The sequence below is a fragment of the Filicampus tigris genome, chromosome 1, assembly GCF_054856515.1.
Source record: "Filicampus tigris isolate MCC_2025a chromosome 1, RoL_Ftig_1.0, whole genome shotgun sequence".
NCBI classification, from domain to species: domain Eukaryota; kingdom Metazoa; phylum Chordata; class Actinopteri; order Syngnathiformes; family Syngnathidae; genus Filicampus; species Filicampus tigris.
The window spans coordinates 27,236,540-27,257,787 of NC_141217.1; the positions used below are offsets into that span (position 1 = coordinate 27,236,540).

Sequence of the window (21,248 nt, forward strand, 5' to 3'; positions counted from 1 at the left end):
TTCATTTCTTATCAGTTGTTTGCCTTTTTTTATTATTAGTCATGCGGTTCAAGTAGTGTGCTTTTGTGTGTACATATATATATATAAAATGTCTTTGCATTTGTAACCATTTGGGAATCTGTTTTTACAGTTCACTGTTTTCAAATCATTTGGGAAGGGGTTTAAAACAGAGAAACATAACTTTGGGTATAACTGGGATCCCCGACTGAGGAATGTGCATCGTATCATGAAGAAACAGAACTTTTTTGTGCTTTTACGCACTTAAATGTTCCACTATCAGGGTCTGCAAAGCATATGATGCCTATGTGAGGCTACGTGTGCGTGTGTTAGTCACATCACATTTTATTAAGCTAAATTTAAAAAAGGAAGATTGTTACATAGTTGTGAACGTATCACCACCTATATAGTTGTATCAGGTAAAATTACATTTTATTTTTTTGCTGGGGGGGGCGGCTCATGCTTTTCTACTGTGGTCTTTAGCTTGACAATAAGTAGCTGTAGAAACTGTGCTAAAGCTGTGCTAAAGTAGCTTTTCATTTCTTGTGGCATTTTGATTGTAAATAGCTATTTTGTGTAAACTCCTCAGTTTCCTCAATATTGGCTGAATTTACTTATAGATTGCTCATTCCAAGGCTAGTAAATGTTCTCTATATATATCCAGAATGTACGGCGAGAGAAGAAAAATACAGTGCAGGTGTTTTTGTAGGAGTCTGTGCCAACGTGTTGTCCTTAATAGAAGCACAATGATCGATGATACAAGTGTCTGAACACACGATTACGTTTTTGGGAAGGCTTCTGCCAAAGTGGCAATTGGTTTATTTATTCACATGCAAAGAAATAAAATCATTTGAAATCATTGTACTTCCAGTTAGAACAAACGGAAACTGGATTTTGATTTAATTATAGGCCATGCAGCTACAGCATCATGCTCAGCATGAAATGTAAACATAGCTTGTCGAGTTGTGCCAACTCTGAGGCAAGTCACTTTTCATGGAAGGGTTAAGGTGAGAGTTTATTTCATCCAAGAGCTTCCTGCAGTGTTATCTGTGGAGACGTTCAGTAATGGTAATAGGTATAGGTATCAGCCATGTTAAATGTATGTGCGCCTCACAATTGTCCAGGAACCAACCTGTCTTTGGGGGAGAGATCCCCAAACTCACACCAAATGTCTCAGTGGAAACCAGAGACACAAGCATGCATTGTGTATCGCTGGTTTGAAGGTTTCTTTATATGCTCAGTCTACAATATTGTCAATTTATTCTGGGAAAGAGTTGAATATTTTTCACAAATGGCTCTGGCCAGTGTTAGAAATGGTGTTATTTTTCTTACAATACTTCCTGAAAATAAAAGTCTATTTATCTGAAAAGATTTACAGTGATGTAGATAATTAAGTAACGACATGTTGAATAATGTAAAATATATGTATGGAAAATGTTTATTTGGATTTTAACACAAGAGTATTTATGTCAGTATTGTTTTATATACAGTACTTCCCTTTTGTTACACTGTATTGTTTGTTGTGACTACAATGGAGAAAAAATATATACAAATTATGAATTAATTTTTCCAAACGTGTGTCATATATTCCTTTTTTTTTAACCATGCAAAAAAGAAACTTACAAATTCCAGGGAGTTTATTAACACCCAAAAAAAACCTGGCATTACAAGAATCTCTTACACGCCTCAAAATACCTTCCAGTGCACCAAATATGTGTAAAACATGTACCTTAGCATAAGTCAAAAATCCAAGATCACAGAAGAGAATTAAAGAGGCTATACACACACATTCAAGGCTGGCATATTTGACGAAGGACTCCATCCCATTTTACCATGTTCACTAAGCGACTTCTGGTGAGGATGGGAATCTCAGAATAAAAAGACATCTATAAAGTAATACATATACTAATGCAACGAAAAGCCTCCTTAATTTGTTGTGTCTCACTATTGAATGAAAACAAAGCCACTGTAACACATAGAATTATGACTTTTTTCCTGCTAAATGTATATATGTATTTAACCTTACCTTAAACTGGCCAAAATCAGATCCCTGAGAAACTCTACTTGTGTGTCGTTTTGCAGAGAAAATAACATTCCAAAAATCCTCAATTTGTCCTCTGGGTGCTACTTCTGCGTACTGCTACTTTTTATTGTGCAAAATGGACTATCTCGTGCCATAGTCAGTTTATTATTGTATGAATGCACACATCAAATGCTGTACTTTCCAACCTCAATACATCAAGCAAATGAGCTATTGACCCCCCTTTGCCGACCTATAGAATGACAGATACAAAAATAAAATAAAAATAGATTCATCCATGATACAAATGGCTTATCCTCATGAAGGTTGCGGATGTGCTGGAGCCTATTCCAGCCATCTTTGGGCAGTAGACAGGGTACGCCCTGAACTGGAAAAAACATTTGTAGTGGAATTTTTACATAATTCATAACTCAAAAAACAAGCCTTTCTTTGGACGACTGATAACCTCATCATTCATCATGTCATTTTGTGTGTTGTGTACACACCCTGCATCTTGGAAGCCGTTTGGCAAGATTCCGGTTTGTTTCACTTGGGTAGAGAATAATTACGGTGATTGGGTTTGTCTTTAAAAGAAAGGGGGAAATGGGTTATTTTTTAATTATGTAGACTGACTGGTTTCAAACTTGCTTCTACAGCAAAGTGCAACTGCCTGCCTACAGAGGTTTAACTCCTTCATTTGACAGGTCTCTTTGATCATCAATCTTCAAGTAACAGTGTGCGACTCCAGAAATACTATGAGGTGCCAGAAGATCTAAATGGGTGTGTGTCTTCGACCTCAGTGGGTAAAGTGCACGAGCAGACAAAGCTTGAGGGGCGTTACTCCAGCAGGGATTCCTCTTCATCATTGACGTGTTCATCTTGAAGTCTGTGGAAGGCTTGGGGAGCGGATGGCCGAAGCCAACGGGCTATTAGCTTGAACAGAACTGTAGAAAACACATCGCAGGGCATTTCACTTCCCGTGCTTTGCAAAGTATCGCATCATTACACTATTAGCATATGAATTTCCCTAGCCATACCTACCAGGAAATGTAGCGAGCACGATTAAGATACCCATCGCCAGACCGACGATCACCAGTATATCCTGGCCGCATTCGGCCACCAGCATACACCGAGCCTCGGCCATGGTACCATTGTTGGGCTGCGGCGGCACGGCTAGAAGGTGGCACATGAGCGGGTAAATGTCCACGGTCTGCAAACTCTTCAGTCGGTAGCCACTCCGGAAACTGGGCCCCCGAGCCGCCAAGAAGGGGTGCATGCTGGGTAGGGAGTTGTCGTAGCCGTGATCGCCCACTGGGGGAAGAAACACAGAGATCAGCTTCTCCAAGTCAAGTTTCTCAAGTCACATTTGGAATCACGCTGTACGTCTTGGCAGTTTGTTCCCTCGCTGTATTATAGTCCATCCCTCATCAGCAATCAGTATGATGGGCTGGATGCGTTCGTTGTTGCGGTAGTGCAAACTATCTGGGATAGCCTCCTTTAAATAGGCAGTCATGTGGGCGTGGCACTTCTCAAGCAGGGCAAAGACAGCCTCTGCCTCTAGAAGAACACACAAGGACGGGATACGCTCACGCCAGCAACTTGCCGTAATGCTTTGCTATAAACCTTACAATTGGCTACTTACTGTCGTTTGGGATGAGGGCCGCGACAGGAGTGAGGTCCACCAACGTGTAGTTGTCGGGGTGCAAGCAATCATCCAGTCGGATGAGACGATCGGCCGAGCACTGAGCCATGCCGTGGTCACTGGTAAGCAAGATGTTCACGCGACCCCACAGTCCGGTCCGATTCAGTTCAGACATCAACAGGCCAATGTTGTCATCAACCTGGTAGAAGAACCTCACAATTTGATTCCATGTGAAAAATATCGACCCATCCGTCCATTATTAGCCTGCAATTTCATACATCACATGGCTGGTAACCAGTTAGCCTAATGGCATAGGACACAGATTTGCATTACTCACAAGTACAGGAAGTCCTCAATTTACAAACGAGTTCCGTTCCTACACTGACGTTGTGACCTGAATTTCCGCGTATGTCGGATTTTGTTGAATTGCCCTGTTTTAAATCTGTTGATGGTATGGTGTAATTTTCTGTTATGTGTGTAAATGTTACTATACATTGGGGAATATTGCACTGAAGCTTTATTTGAAGAAAATCCTGAATTGAATCTAAATTGCAATATCTGTCAGAAAAAACGCAATTCAATCGTATCCTAAAATCATTCAGCCATACTTTACAGGTGGACTTAATTAGATTATTATAGCTCAGGTTCATCCTCAAATTTTATGCAAAGGCGGAATATCTAAAACTTCTGTGAGAAGAGAAGTTCCCTATATTGTATTACATATTGTTATATTATTTCCTGAATCAGTTTTCCTGGTGAGCAAATTAGGAAAGGGTCCTACTTCCTTCAGCGCTTTGCCAATGGCCGAAGTATTTTCAGGTCCAAATATGTGTCCCGATCGGTCTGGCTCCTCCCAATAGATAGCTGCGAACTTCACTCCTTCTTCCTGGAATGAGACAACTTCTCAAATTATTGACAAATTATGTGACATTTCCCAAGATGCCACATGCCAGGTTGATTCTCGTAAAATAAGACATGTTGCTAGCTACCTTCTCACTTCCCAGCATCCAGTTTGTCACATTGCCCAAACGCTCCCTGAAGGTCACGTGAGGGCTGTAAGGGAAGAAGTGGGTGGGCGTTTGGTTGTGGATAACCACGTCAGAGCCAGGCCACATGGCAACCCCCGTCCTGTAGCCTGCTTGATGTGCTGAGAGCCAGATAGGTGTCGCCTCATTCCACCACATTGGGTCGCTGCGGTTGCTCACGTGGAAGTGCTTGTGGCTGACGGGGTCGTACATTGAGCTGGCCAGGATACCGTGAGACTCTGCATAGAGTCCCGTCACCTGGGGGGCAACACAACAATCGCGCATTAACACACTCAAGTTCAAACTCAGAAACATGAAAATGTGGAGAGTCGAGATGATATGGTGTAAACATTACATACAGTATAGTGACCAAAATGATCCATTATCCCTTTTCTCACAATATTGTTTGTAGAAATGTAAACGAAAACATTCCAGAATAGAGATGCACTGGGACTGGGTGATTATGGAAAAAAAAAGCATGATTATTTTTGACTGGTACTGAAATCACTATTGATAAACACGACCATTCATTGATTTCAAAACATTATTTTTATTCAACTACCAAAACTGAACTTCAAATATAACTTGAAAGAATAACCAGAAAATAAATGAGTAACAACATATTCAAATAATAGCTATAAGAAACAATACATTCAACATTTTTAATGAATAATGTACTGGGTGTTCCTGCTATTTGCGCCTTGGCCTCTTAGGGGCAGTGTGGTGCCGTGCATGGCTGGCATACAGACTTGCATTAAGTGCAGAGTAGAGGAAGAAAGTTGCGATTGCACTTTATTAATATAACTCCTTTTTCACAGAATAGGAAGAATATCAGCCCTTGAGTATTGTTATATTATGTGTCTATGTGTATTCCTACAGCGTTTGTGTGTAAATATAACTTTATGCACTTTTTTTTATTTACATTCAGTATAACTCTATGCTCAAATGTTTTTTTTTTTTTTGAGATGCCAAAATCAAAATCAGGTTTACAAATGAGGGAGCAACTTAAATTGATGGTGATACTCTTGCCTTAAATGTTTTTGCTGTGTAATTTTCTGGTGCATTTTAAAATGGAACCAAAACTATACACTATGCAGAGTTGCACTATTACATCAAAATGATCTATAAATACAATACAATACAATACAAGACCATTTTATTTATATAGCGCATTTCATAACAGCTAGAGCTGTATAAATACAAAAAGAAATACTATACATATTTCACTCTTCTTGGGCACCAAGACTTTTTTATAAGAGAAAGTAGTGAACTCAGGTAAGTAAATTGGGAAAATACACTGTGCTAAAGAAAACTAAAATAAACATTTGTTGTTACTTGCTGTCTTAATTAAACCTTTATCCAAAAGGTTTTGTTTTTCTTCACTAGTAAACAAAATTTAAAAGTAGTAAATTGATCTACACAATCAAAATGTGGTATGGACCTGGAACAAAACACAAGAAGAACCTTTTTTTTTGCACTATAATGTAGTATATTCCAACAAACTTAATTATGGATTTTATTGTTATTTAATGCTGATGAGTGACAAATACAGTCCGTCAATTTTGTGTTATTTACAGTTCATGAACGTTCAGAAAACAGGTGAGCTGTGATTGATCATTACCTGAGCAACTGGGATGTCATTTTCAGTCGACAGAAGTGACAAAATGGCCGCCCCCTGAGATGGCTAAAAACGGGTGGATTAACTGTTATTCCGCAAACAGAATATTCTATCAGAATGCCTTGTTTCTGCTAGTGGGCCTGCATAGACCATATTTTTGAAAAAAACTATGTTTGGGTTGACTTCCTCTTTAAAATGAGAACCAAAACCTTCGGTGAGGCAGCTGCCTGTTAGTATATATAGCCCAAGGCAGTGAAACAGTCTTCCTGAGGATCTGTGGGCTGCTCAGAATGTTCATATATTTAAAAACAAACTCTATGGCTTTTAGTTAATTATTAATTTATGTTTTGCCTTTTATAAACTTGCACCAATTACTTACTTATTCACTCAAATCAAGTGTTTGTTGCATCTGTTTAGTCTGCTTGTATTACTTTCAAACCATCATTAAACCTTCATTGTTTACATACTAGTTATTGATATTAAGATTGTCTCACCAGGCTGTAATGGTTGGGAAAGGTCTTTGTGACAAACACGTTGGTGAGCTGTTCCACCAGGACCCCTTGGCTGTACAGGAGCGTCAGGTTGTGCATAGGGAACCTCTGCAAGTAGTCAGCTCGGAAGCCGTCAAACGATACAATCAGCAGCGGCGGAGGATGCTGCTGACATGTAGCGCTTCCAGTATCCAGAGTCCATAGACCACACAGGAGGCCCAACTGTACAAGTATTCTCGGGAACATGCTGAAAATAGAAAGAATGCCTGTACTTTGTACAAAGGAAGTCTCAGTTTACAGCAGAGTTGCATTTCTACGGCAGCAAAATAAAGTGAACCTCCGCTATTCGCGGGGACGGATATAATGAACCTCTGCTATTCGCAGGGGACGGATATATTTCAGTATTTTTTTTTTTTTGCAAAAATGTAGACATTTCTCATTTTTTTCTGTCAAAATGGGGTGCTGAGTGTACATTAATGAGAAATAAAATTAATTGATTTTGAAATGGCTGCAATGACAGAAAGTGAAAAATTTCAAGGGGTCTGAATACCTCCCGTGTGTGTGTGTGGATATATATATATATATATATATATATATATATATGTGATATGTATATATCACTTAATTTAAAACTTTGTAAACACATGCCTCAATATTTTTATATATATTTTTATAATATTTAAGTATCGCAATATGTGTATAAATATATATATTGGGTTGACTTCCCCTTAAAATGTCATCTGCCTGCATCATTATTTTGTGCTGCACGACTGATATGCTATAAAAACATTGTATTTGTTTACTTGGCTTGAACCAATGCTGCACTAGACGTCTAGCCATGGTATCATGTTGTAATACACGTATTCAAGATAAGAAATTACCATAGTTGAGACAATTTGGATGAGTTTTTTTTTTCCTTATTTCTTAATGCATCGCCGAGGTATCAGATACTCTGTGGTCAGATACTAAATTCAAATGACTCAGACTTGGGTACAAAAAAAATGTACCCACCCCACTCCCAATCCAACATGCCACAAAAGGGTGACAAAGCAATATTTTGACATTCGACGATGCATTTGATCCAAGCACAAAAACAGAGAATGGGTACGTTTTTCAGCAATTGATAGAAAACAGGTTCCCAAGAATAAATGAGAATAGGCGAAATTGCAAATGCCTAACCGCCAATATCTGGGGTTTCAGTGTAACAATTTATATCCAAGTCAGCCTAAGGTCAAGTATGTCTATAGCCTACCAAAAAACAATAGGAAAATCATTTGCATGGAAACTAGGGAGTGCTTTATTGTTCTGTGTGATGATTTCTTCACCACTTAGCAATCATGCGCCAAGCTTCCAGGAAGAAAGATATGAAATATATGTGTTCAAATATAAATGGCAAATTAAATTTCAGTCAACTCCATTAAAACAATGAATAGCGAAAGCGTGACTTGATTTGGAGGCCTTCATCTGGGACATTCTAAAACACTTTGTAAAGAGAGAAAAAAAAAGGTTAACGTCGGTTAATGTCAGAAAACTACAACTAATTGTTATCAAAACTCACATGCACATCTATATTCATGCCCACTACAACCTCTGAAAATATCAAAACAATTGTTAGAGTATTTTGGATTTCATGCGGATTAACACACAGTGAAAAATATAGCTTCAGATAAAACAATTGTTTTCTCCTCTTTCTGCTTCGCGTCAAGGTCTGATTTGTGAACAAATTACATTAATATGATCATCTTACAACAGATTACTCTTGTTTTGGTTATGAATGTGGAGAAGGAATTCGGATGCTGCTCAGTGGTAGGCTGATCTATTCCAGTGGGCTACAGGGCCACAGGCCACTCCAAAACCTTAATAAATAAATAATAATTAAGATTAAAAATCCTCCGCTATTTGCCTTTTTACCAGGAATCTTTGCCGTGGCAGTTTTTCAAAATAACTACATTACATAAACAATATATAATTTCTTGTTTGATTGACTGGTTTCACTTCCATAGGGTTTCGCCTTGTTTAATAAGTTAAGTCAACACAATTTCAAAGTGGTCTTTGTGTCCTTCTATTTTTCTGTATGCGGCACTCAGAGGGAAAGTTTCGACATGCATACCTGCATTAAGCATTAACCGACTGTCCCAATTTGTTCTGACTGAAATGATCAGTTTTGGCTACATCAGATATTATTTCATTCACCCCATTTAAACAAATATCACTTCTTTTAATTACAAATAAACGCATCCAAGTGCATATTTAAAGGTGCAATAACACGGCTGAAAGGTGCAGAGGGTACCCCAAGACAGCTTGTCATTGTCCAACAACCTCAGTATCATTTACTAGCGATGACACGTTTACTTAACCCATTTAAGTCTATTTGCTGACGTACTTCACAAATTTACCTGGCAGACCTTCCACAAAGACGCGCTTAATATTTTCTCTTGATGTTTGTTTTGTACCATCCAGCCATGACCGAGGTGTTTCCTGAAATGATACATTTTAGGAAGCTCAGATTTACGGCAATTATTTCCGGTGGAACCTTTCAGAATAGAAAACTGTTTTCGTGTGTGTTAAGTGCGTTTGTGTGTGTTACTGATTTTTTTTTTCCTTTCAAGATCATAGCTCGCAAGTTCGGACAAGACGAAGGTTCTTGACAAAAAAGATATCATGCATTAATACTTGCTATTCAAATGCTATTGAAGCCAAAATGGGCAAAACCAATCGGCATATCAAGGCGCGCTCAGCGTTCTTGCGCAATAGACATTAACTGAGAGCACTCCGAGAGCACTGACTTGTACGTAAAAGTTGGTGCCATATTGGATGTGGAAAAGCATAGTGATTGGGGAAGATGCCTCATTCCTTGTTTCATTCATTCTTTTACCAAGCTTTTTTTCTAGTAAGTATGTGTATGTGTGTGATATATATATATATATATATATATATATATATATATATATATAATATATATATATATATACTGGCAATAAGCAACTTTGAGGAGGATGGGAGCAACCCTGGCACACACATAAAAATACAAATGTCCTGAATTACTTTACCGCTTTTCGCAATTAGGACGGAAGTTGATTTGAACGTCAACGCGCTATTACTGGGTGATGGCAGAAGCCCCAAAACAACCAAAAAAACTAAAGTATTGTTAAAACAAAATTAGATTCATTACCTCATCACTATTCGTCTTTCACACAGCTAGTGGAAATAGAAATGTAAGTACGTCAGTTAGTCCATCAGAAATGCGTTGGTCCGTCAGTTGGTCCTTCCAAAAAATGTCCGAAAACAGGCACCCGTCAGTGACGGTCCATGTTTAGTGACGATTACACTGACGGATGAAAACCCACTTCCGTCATTCGTCAGTCGTCATTCCGTCATTCGTCCATCGTCAGCAAAACGGGGGTCCGTCAGTCTGATGGAATGCACACCTCTAAAGACATCCATCCATCCATTATCCAAACTGCTTGTTGCTTGATGTGTTGGAGCCTACACTGAAAAAAATGCTGTGTTGAATTTATTCAATGTTATTTATTCAAGTTGCTGCACAAAATAAAATCATCTGGATCCAGTTACATTTTCGAAGTAGTTGTAAAGTCTAGGGCGGCACGGTAGTCGACTGGTTAGCACGTCCGCCTCACAGTGAAGAGGTCGTGGGTTCGATTCCGTGTGGGGTTTGCATGTTCTCCCCGTCCCTGCGTGTGTTTTCCCTGGGTCCTCCCACATTCCAAAAAAATGCATGGTAGGTTAATTGATCACTCAAAATCAATTTCAAATTCCCCTAGGTGTGATTGTGAGTGTGTATGTATGTTTGGTTGTCTGTGTGTGCCCTGCGATTGGCCGGCCACCAGTTCAGGGTGTACCCCGCCTATACTGCCTGGTAACAGCTGGGATAGGCTCCAGCACTCCCCGGGACCCTTGCGAGGATAAGCGGTTAGGTTAATGCAAAGTCTACTTAAAAATGTAACTGGATTCTCATGATTTTACTTCATGCAACCACTTGACGACATAAAATTGAGTAAATTCAACAAAAGCTTTTTTCATTGTATTCCAGCTGTCTTCAGGCAGTCGGCAGGAGCCAAACGCAGGGCACACATAAGCGAACAACCACTCACTCTCACAATCACACCTACGGGCAATCTAGAGTGTTCAATTAACCAACCCTGCATGTTTTTGGAATGAGGAAACCTGGAATACTCGGGGAAAACCCACGCAGGCACGGGGACAACATGCAAACTCTTATAAAAACAGTATGAGCCTACCTCAATAAAAATTTTTCCATGTTTCCCATCCCTCATAATCACTGCCTGTCATAGATACACAAGCAAACACAAATTATGACATTTATTTTCCAGAACTCTCTCATCAATAACACAATAAACACATTCATTTTATTTGTGTGTGTGTGTCTTTGTGCGTGCGTGCGTGTGTTTTAAAGCACTGCAGCCTTGCTTTTCGCCCGGAGAGGTCACTATAACTGATGTGTGAAATAATTAACCCAATTTCCAAAGCAACTGGCCCAAGTGGTTCAGTGCCTTACCAAAACTTAAGTTGCCCATCACTACCAATCAGCCTTCAGACATGGTGGCAGTGTTCTAATTGAGTGTCTTACTGTCATTGGGTATTGCGCTTATGATTATCAACTTAAATGGGAAGGCAGCTTCTATGAAAAAAAAAACACTGTGGATTTGGTAGATAAGTATTTAGTAGTTTTTCCCTATTTACTTTAGATGATTGTACCCTCAAAATTAGATTGTCAATTATTTCGATATAGGGCCATATAAGACTTTGTAAAGACTGCGAAATGTGCGTTCTCCTTTAAGAATGACTGTTTTCCTTAGTTGGCACTACCTGTCTACGTTTGAGTCCAAAGTCCTGGGATGATATGTGATAATGTTGGTATATTGTTGGCATCGCACGCATACTTCATTGTGCACATTGACAGACTCGGGGCAACCTGTTTTGCATCCACTTCATTCAGCATGGATCCTGCTGAGGAAAATGTGTATGAGAACCCAGAGATCATCTACGAGAACCAGACATCAGATATATATGAGATGCCTTACGATGAGCCCTCAAGTCAAACACCAGAGTACCAAAACACTGGATGGGACTTTGGAAGAATACCAAACCCCCCTCTGTTTCCAGCACCCGCTGTTCCTAGCAAGGAATACGACAAACATTCTTCTTCATCTTCCTCTTCCTCTTCACATGCTGACAACGAAGAGCGCGAGGAGAATACTTGCTGTAATGAGGAAAAGACGGAAATTGTAGAGAGTAGCAAACAGTCCCCCTTGGGCAGTGAGTCTCCAAAGATGGAGGTGGACTGTGGGAATTTGGTACGCAGAGCCTCATCATCTACATCATCTTCATCCGCATCTGAGCAAGAGGGACCCAAATTGAACCCAGAGCCTAAGAAGGGCAAAACTAAGGTTACCCTGTTTGCTAAGGTAGGTATGAGATGAGGATTTTTGTTATGTGTATAGACCACTGGTAGTGTAGTGAGTACACATGGCTGACCAGCTTTGGGATTGATTCCCACTCAAGGATTTATTTTGGGAAGAGGGCTACAAGTGGGCGGCACGGTGGTCGACTGGTTAGCACGTCCGCCTCACAGTTCAGAGGTCGTGGGTTCGATCCCGGCTCCGGCCTCCCTGTGTGGAGTTTGCATGTTCTCCCCGTGCCTGCGTGGGTTTTCTCCGGGCACTCCGGTTTCCTCCCACATTCCAAAAACATGCATGGTAAGTTGATTGGATACTCTAAATTGCCCCTAGGTGTGATTGTGAGTGCGGATGTTTGTCTCTGTGTGCCCTGCGATTGGCTGGCAACCAGTTCAGGGTGTCCCCCGCCTACTGCCCAAAGACAGCTGGGATAGGCTCCAGCACGCCCCGCGACCCTTGTGAGGAGAAGCGGTACAGATAATGGATGGATGGATGGCTACAAGTGTCCACTTCACAGTGGCCAACTTTACATCATGCGCAAGTGGAGGTCTTCTTGCAGTTCCTTATAACTGTACTTTGCGTGCGTCAATCTCATGCATGGACTCCACTGAGTCAGTTTATGCTTGCGCCATGTAGACCATGCGCCTCTAATGCGCTGAATTTAAAGGGAATAAGAGGAGCTGCCTTCATTGGCTGGGAAGCAAGTCAGCTGTGCTCACTCACACAATGGCGCAAATGCCCGTTTCTAACAGCGTAAGTCTAAGAAAATACCCTAAGAAAGAAAACTCCACCCATGTACACAGACTGCGCTTTGCGCAAGACTTGCCCAAAAATTGGACCGTTATTGTCAAGCGACTACCATTTCAGACAAATGGGCAAAGCAGTTGAAGTAAGGCCCAATTCCATTCCTTCCTCTTAACCCAAAATGTTTATGTGCGCTTACTATTCAACATGCACGAGGTCATTCTCACGATTCTAGAGATGATTTATTCACGTTGATAAAGTTGTAAAATATTGATTGACTAATAAGGTATGTATTATGGTTTATGAACCCTTCATAAGTGGTGCCAACTATCTAGATCTCTGTCAGCATATTAAACATTATGCTCATTATTATGAATGTATTTTGCATGCAGGGTTAGTTGTTGTTGTAGTAGTTGTTTAGAATTACAATGAAGCATGTTGAGAACTTTTTGTTATAGTTTAGTTTTCTTATGCTTAAAAAGATGAATGAATATTACAGCAAACTACCAATAAAGTGTTCAATTTACAGCCCTCTGACAGCAACAATTAAAAATTAGCTTAATAATTTTTGTATAGGGAAAATGTTTAATGCAGTACCTGGATCTCATTATGTAAATGGGCCTTAAAGCGGAATCCAACCCAAACATATTTTTTCCAAGAATATGTTCCCAGCAGGCCCACTAGTTGAAACATGGCATTCTTATTAATTTTGCCTTTGTGGAATATAAGTTAAGCAGCAAAATGCAGTCGTTTTTAGCCATCCCTGGCGGCGGCCATTTTGTCTTCCGTCGACTGAAAATGACACCACAGCTGCTCACAACGACCAATCTCGGCTCAGATTCAGAAAACGGGTCAGCCGTGATTGGTCGTTGTGAGCAGTTGTGTTGTCATTTTCAGTCGAGAGAAGTCAAAATGGACGCCCCCAGAGATGGCTAAAAATGAGTGCATTTTGCTGCTTAATTTATATTCCACAAACGCAAAATTAATCAGAATGCAATGTTTCAACTAGTGGGACTTCTGGGAACATATTCTTGGAAAAATCTGTTTGGGTTGACTTCCGCTTTAAAAGTCAACTACAATCATGATCACATCTGTGTATGAGGTTGACTCATTGTTTTGTAGAAATCTTGTACCAGTCAGACATTTTCACATTGTGTGTCAGTGCATGTGTTTCTCATCATAGGGAGTTGCAATGAGTCCAAATATAACTTGAACTGGTGAGAATGTTCTGACTCAGTACAGGCAGGTTCCTGTCCAGCAGCCATGAGGGCCATGTGATCACTCACTAACTAGGCTAACTTCTGTCATTGTAGCATCAGCCCTATATACACTAAAGTCCAAAAAGTATACAGGGCTTATAAAGCCGACACTTTGAACACTCGAGTGTTGTAAATGAAAGTAATATAATGGGAGGTTACATTGCACAAGAGTGAAGGTGACTTATTTGTTCTGTTGGTTGCACTACATGTTGTAAAAGACAATGTTTCGATATCAAAGCATTGTGCAGCTAAATGATGACGGTTGTGCAGGGGAACCATAGGGGAGTCTGATGAGGATTCATTCAACTATTTCTGTGTCAACTGCTCGTGTTTTGGTGGTTGAGGCCCACCCTGGCCCAACCCAGGGGGCTATTTTTGACCGATACCTCATGCCCCACGGCTGAGCCCATGGGTGCAAACTGAACACCTCTCTCCTTCTCTCTATCTCACACACACACACACACCCAACCACCAACCCACCCACATACACACACACACACACACACACGCACGCACGCACGCACCCCCACACCCACACGCACGCACACACACCGCCCCTCTCATTGGATCTGTCACACGCACATCCCTGGCGGTCATCAGCTGAATGTGACAGAGCTACGATAGCACCAAACGGGCTACACGTAATGGACGTGGAGTAGAATTTACAAACACAAAATCACACTTGTGGAGCGGGGACGCACAAGCAGCATTTCTGTGTGTGTGTTTGACTATGACAGATATTGCAGCAGAGGAAGATAAGGACCCAGACATCGAACTGTTCGTCAAGGTGGGGTGTTGACTAGTGTGTGTGCAACATTACAAATACAAAGATAATGTAGGCTCTGTTTTGTCTGACATGTTTTGGTTGTGTTGAGTTCCCCCTGTGTGAACCTGACACCCACGTGCATGGACAATCACTTTCTATCCCTCTCACTGAATTATTAGCAGAGTACTTTCCTTTCATAGCTCTGCAGCTTTATGTGGCCTTGCTGGGTTTATGAAGAATTTGCTTATGAAGTGTTTGTTTTCTGACTTTTGACAAGTAAATAATGATGCTTGGCTCTTTACTACAAATGAAAAATGATTAGACAACATCAGACCCACATCACCTTGCACCCTGTTACTTTCAAGGGAACATTTCTTTTGGCAACAAATGAGATAGACTTGCACAAGCTGAGGGACTCAAATACATAACGGCATAAATAATAGAGAGTAGCTTTCAGTATAATTGCAGTGAAAAATATTACTGCAAATGACAAACCTATTGCGAAATGATCGAGCATGATCATCAATATTAAGACAGACATTCTGATACAGCTCTTGAGCTGGATCTGACTTGAGCGTGTACCTAACAGTGTGGTTGTTGTGTTTTCCCAGGCGCACATGGCTTGGAATATCCTATAAATAGTTTTTGATTTGTATTAAGAGTGGATTCTGCTTCTTACGAGAAATCCTCTGGATTAGCTAAAGCGTCCTGCATTTTCAGGCATATTACAATCCAAAACAGTAACTTTGTGCATGTCATGCAGGATGCTGATGATGATGTTATTTATTTTTTTCCCATTGACTTTTATGTGCAACTTTTATTGCTACCAACAATTGAGTTACAAATCATTCTGTTTGCAGACAAAATTCAGTGCATCCTATCCAATACACGGTTGTGAATATTTTGAGTGAAATCGGTAGAGCAATGCATGTGGTCAGGCTAAAGCAAAAATAGCAAATTCTCTTTAATAGAAAACCACAGGAGAAAGGGGTAGGTCCCGATGAGCAGTCAGGCAACTAATGGAAGCAATGTGGATTATTCATGCTGGGTTTAGGCTCGTATTACGGGTACTGTTGCACACACTCGAGCATTGACACGCACGCCATCCAATATCCCTCGTACAACAAAGGGCACTGATTCTTTTTTTTATTTATTATTCTTATGCATAGTCTGTGCAACATCAGTTTGTATAGAAGAAAACAGACACACTCTGAATTGTGTTTTTATTCTATTTCTGTGTATGTGCATAGGCTGGCAGTGATGGGGAGAGCATTGGAAATTGTCCATTCTCACAACGTCTTTTCATGGTCCTTTGGCTGAAAGGTGTGGTCTTCAATGTCACCACAGTTGACCTCAAAAGGTAGTAGTCATAATAGCACACTAATCATCCATTATATCACTGAATATGCTGTACAATGTTAATGTCTCCTGTGTTTTAAGGATTAAATGTAAGGGCTCTATACAGTACATTTGTAGATGGTGCTGCTATACCGGCTAAACTCTTGTGCTGGTACAAGCCTTGTTTTGCCTATATGGCAACTTGACAGTTGGCTCTGCCCTACGACTGGCTGGCGACCAGTTCGGGGTGTAGTCTGCCTTCGCCCATTGACGGCTGGGATAGGCTCCAGCAACTCCCCGCGACCCTATATAGGATAAGCGGTTTAGAAGATGACATGACATGACAGTTGGCTCTGGGAATTGGTGAGCATTCTGGCATACAAAGGGTGTTTACGTTACATGCGCCCGGCACACCAGACAATTTGCCACAATGACATGATGGACTGATAAGTAAACAAATGGCAGAATAATGTGGAATTTAATTCCTTCCGATATGCCCTTTGGCATTCAGCTATAGGCCCCGTAGAGCAGGCTTCTTCATGTACTTTTTCAGCGGCCAAGTGACTGACAGAAAGTTCAACAAGTGGCAGAATAATATGAAATTACTAAGACTTTCAAGACACGATAATTACCAAATATTGACTGTAATCAGGAAAATAAATTGTCTGTATTGTTCTTAACTACTTTGAAAATGAAAAAATGTGATGCTGCTTTGCAAAACAAAGGAACATGCGCAAAGTCACTGATTTAAAGTAGGAAAACAGTATTTTTGCATTCCCCCCCAATTTTAAACAGTCCCCGTAGGTGTCTTAATATCATGCAATGGAATGCTTTCATTAAAAAACAAACAAATAAACAAAAAGGATTAAGAATTATAAACATACTTTACAGCATTTCTTGCCATGGTGAAGCTGACTGGTTTAAGAGGCGCATGTGTCTCATTCTGTGGGCCAGCTACCATCCTGCCGCACAACTGCTGGGCCCAAGGCACAGGTGTCAAACTCCGGTCCTTGAGGGCTGGTATCTCACATCTAGATGTTTCCCTACCCCAATACACGATTCAAATCATCAGCTCATCAGCAGGTTCTGCAGGAGCCTGATCATGCAAAAAAAAAACATTTTTTTAAAAGTTAAAAAAAAAAAACAGTTTGTGGTCTTTTGTTCCATATCTACAGCCATGTCCTGGTGGCATTTGTTTTTAAAACTTTTGCTTGTGCGTCTTGGCTTGTTCAAATGCAGTAATGGTGTCTTCCATGTCCAAAGAACGTCTCACATCACGTTCTATTGAGAGTCCAGTGAGCATCTCTTGACACATGGTTGACCTCAAGTATTTTTTTTCTAATCAACTTTAATGCTGAAAACGCGATGCAATACTAAGATCGCTGCACAGGTTGCTTATGTCATTGATAGGGATCGATATTAGCCGTGTCTCGGCCTTAACGTGCAGTAAACATTTTTACATATATGTCAAATAATACACGTTTGAACGTACCACTTTCGAGTTTCTTTATTCTTTATCTCTGTGGGTTTTTTGGGGGTTTTTTTGCATGCCCTGACGGTCGGATAAGTTCGCTTCATTTTTCCTCGATTTTGACATACCGCAGAAAGCCGGCCACAGGCAGTCGGTCTCCCTTTTAGGGGGGTTTTCAATGTGTCGCTGCAGTGTCTATGGAGCTTTACTTACTATCGAGGTTACTTGTTGTGTCATTGATATGCATCAATGCAGTGACAGCTAGTGGGGCCCCTGTTCGGGTTTTTTTCCCAATGCGTCGACGTTTCATATCTAAAAGTTGAGTCATTTTGTCATTGACAAAAGGACCAATGAGAGCGCTGTCCTGGGGGCCCTTTCCAGCTCGGGGCCCTCGCCAATTGCCTAGTATGCTTACCCCGTTGCGGCATCTCTGGCTGAGACCAGCATGAAAACAAAGCAAAACCATGCCAGTCTATGCTGTTTTTAAACTGGGTAGGCCCATTTCAAAATGATGAACCCAGGAAAGTGATTTCATGCCAATCAAGCATGTATATTATTTCTTAGGTAGTGCTGCATTTTTGGATTGAATGAAGCACTTTTGCTCTCACAACCCTCTGGTAGCCACCATTGCAATTGTAAACACAAACACACACACACATCGTGAAGCCAGCCAGACATAAACCTGTCATATGTCTCCATACTTTTATGATTCTGGAAGTCCTTCAATTCACAGAATAGGCTTGGGTGGAAAATGAGGTAGTAGACGAGATTGATGTAAGTCACGACAGGCGGTGCTTGTGGGTCAGTAATCCAGTCTCTGTGTTGTAGTTTGTATGGGTCCAAATCGCCGATCAAATGCAATTTGTCGGCACAAAAGACTCCAAGTGAGCAGCGTGTGTGTTTGCACGGAAAAGGAAGAGTTGACATCCAAAATGGAAGCTCACATGGGATTGTGGGATATATTGCTATTTTTAGCACAAAGGTCGGAACAATCTATTTCCGAATGCGCCCTAAATGTCGCCTCATGTGCAGAAACCGCGATCAATAGTCTCCAAAATGTACGTTGCCATCTCTACTTATGCTCACATCAACCTCTCAAAATATTAGTATGATGGCCCAAGTATTAGTGATTTTAGGACGTTTTCCTCTTCTTAGAGGTGCTCACTACAAAGCTTATGTCACTTTATGAGAGAAACACGACATCCATAAAATACAAAATATTGGGGCAATATTTTTAGAGGTTGATGTGGCCATATGTAGATATGCCCACATACATTTTGGGGATGAGTGATTGCGGTTTTCTGACTTCAATATTAAGCGACATAAGCTTTTTTTCTTTTTTTGACGTTTTAGCCTGTTGGCCCAAGTGCCAGTCTTCCTCAGTGTCCTCAGTTAAAGCCTAATGCGAGCCGAATGTAATTACAAAAATAAAAAGTGTAATTGGCTCATGATTAAGAACACTGTAAAGGAAGTGTCTCCTTTCTCATTAGGAAACCAGCTGACCTTCACAACCTGGCTCCAGGGACACACCCACCCTTCCTCACATTCCAGGGGGAGGTGCTGACCGATGTCAATAAAATAGAGGAGTACTTGGAGGAAAGGCTGGCTCCACCCAAGTAGGCCTTGTGTACATACACGCATGCGCAGACACATGCACACGCACACACACACGCACACACACACAGAGACGCACACTACATGAAGCAGGACTCCTAGGTCAACAAACGGTGCAAAAATAATACCGTCGTCCTCAGGTATCCCAAACTTGCAGTGAAGAACCGTGAATCCAACACAGCAGGAAACAATGTGTTTGCCAAGTTTTCAGCTTACATTAAAAACACAAGTCCTGGTAAGAGTAAGGGTAAGTTGAACCAGTAAGTTCTGTAAGCATTGCTCTCCCTCTGCTTCTATTATCTTTCGACCTTGTAGCATGTGGTTTTTTTTTTTTCAGCATTAGAACAGAGTCTCAACAAGGCTCTATTAAAACTGGACGAGTATCTGTTGAGCCCGCTCCCCAAAGAGGTTCACCTAGTCGATGGAGAATCTACACGCAAATACCTGGACGGTGATGAGCTGACGCTGGCTGACTGCAACCTCCTTCCCAAACTTCATGTTGTCAAGGTAATTTGTAGTGATGCACCGTCCTTGGTTAACGCCTTGACTCTTGACCATGGCATTCCAACTAACTTACAGGTCGTGGCGAAGAAATACCGCAATTACAACATCCCCTCCCAGTACAGAGGCGTGTGGCGTTACCTTGACAACGCCTACAGCAGAGATGAATTCACCAACACGTGTGCAGCTGATGTGGAAATTGAGTTGGCCTATAAGGACGTTGCTAAAACACTGGGGAAATGAGGTGTAAAATCCCTGTCATACTTTTTAAAATGATAAAATGATTAATTGTGCACCTTAGATGATTCATTGTTGTAATTAACTTCTGCATTTGAAAACACATTGTAACCTGCAAGTCTGATGCCATGTTGTTTGTTCAAAGAAAATGTGTTGATCCTTGTTTTGACCCAGAATAACTAAATAGGGATATGGCTAGATTCTTTTTGTGAATTAACCTATCATCTGTGGGCTTCTGTAAGTTGTTTTATAACTTAGCAAGATGAAACCAATAATACTAAATGATAATATGTTTGAGCCAAGCTACTCTGCCCCCCCACCCCCCACCCCCCTACCCCCGCCCCTCATTTTCATGTAGCACACTTTGTTGACTTCCACTTGTAAATCTCTACACAATTATAATTGATATACTTGGCTGTAAAAGCCATTCATAAGTTTATATTTAAACAAATAAATCGGTTCAACCTTTGCACATGCCCAAATAAACAAGCAGTTTTAGTGTGTGTGCACTGCATCGCATTTTATTCTGTTGCTTCTCGCTAGACATCAAAGTTCCCTCTTTATATTGTACAACAAATTTTTATGTATTGATACATGAATGCGAATTTTGCATTGTGTGACAATGGTAACACAAATGATTTTAGCTAAATGCTTATAAATCCTTTTCATTAAAACTGCAGGATGCAGTGCACTATATGTCTCCAATTTGCATCCGCAGCATTTCAAGTCAACGTCAAAGAGGTTGTAAGTTGTTGTTTTGCACTGGAAACTGTGTCACGTAGTTATGGACATGATGTGATCTAACATGTAAAGATATGATCTGAAGTACCTGTTCTAAAAATAAAATAAAACAATAAAAAGAATAAAAACGAGGATGACCTTTGTCAGTTTTTTATTTGTGTAAATGCCTTACCCCTTACAGCATTTCACACTTTTCACCCTCTATTTTGAGCCGTACTAAAATTTGGCATGCTGTCTCATGCAAAGTTGGCATGCTGTCTCATGCAAATGAACCAGTGCTCACATTGCATCCTCTCCACTGTGTGGCGTGCAAATGCGAGTATGGCATTTGTTGCCATGACGACCA

The 21,248-nt window shown here is 40.7% G+C and overlaps 2 protein-coding genes across 4 annotated transcripts; one reads left to right on the forward strand and one right to left on the reverse strand.

Annotated features, from left to right (window-relative positions):
* Nucleotides 1–1,557: 1,557 nt before the first annotated feature.
* enpp4 (ectonucleotide pyrophosphatase/phosphodiesterase 4) lies at nucleotides 1,558–9,320 on the reverse strand. 2 transcript variants are annotated; one of them, XM_086029438.1, is made up of 8 exons: nucleotides 9,177–9,320; nucleotides 6,797–7,040; nucleotides 4,649–4,942; nucleotides 4,441–4,545; nucleotides 3,660–3,858; nucleotides 3,401–3,574; nucleotides 3,059–3,328; nucleotides 1,558–2,961 (listed from the first exon to the last, which is right to left on the reverse strand). In XM_086029438.1, the coding sequence occupies exons 2-8, from the start codon at nucleotides 7,037–7,039 to the stop codon at nucleotides 2,855–2,857; spliced, it is 1,392 nt and encodes a 463-aa protein (XP_085885564.1). In that variant the 5' UTR covers nucleotide 7,040; nucleotides 9,177–9,320; the 3' UTR covers nucleotides 1,558–2,854. The 2 variants fall into 2 exon arrangements, with proteins under 2 accessions (XP_085885564.1, XP_085885556.1); XM_086029430.1 differs by having other exon boundaries at nucleotides 9,190–9,282.
* Nucleotides 9,321–11,772: 2,452 nt separating this feature from the next.
* Nucleotides 11,773–20,924, forward strand: clic5a (CLIC family member 5a). Of its 2 annotated transcripts, none has more exons than XM_086044267.1 (6): nucleotides 11,773–12,240; nucleotides 16,251–16,360; nucleotides 19,300–19,425; nucleotides 19,564–19,670; nucleotides 19,761–19,930; nucleotides 20,003–20,924. In XM_086044267.1, the coding sequence occupies exons 1-6, from the start codon at nucleotides 11,773–11,775 to the stop codon at nucleotides 20,165–20,167; spliced, it is 1,146 nt and encodes a 381-aa protein (XP_085900393.1). In that variant the 3' UTR covers nucleotides 20,168–20,924. The 2 variants fall into 2 exon arrangements, with proteins under 2 accessions (XP_085900393.1, XP_085900394.1); XM_086044268.1 differs by lacking the exon at nucleotides 11,773–12,240 and adding an exon at nucleotides 14,783–15,021.
* Nucleotides 20,925–21,248: the final 324 nt, after the last annotated feature.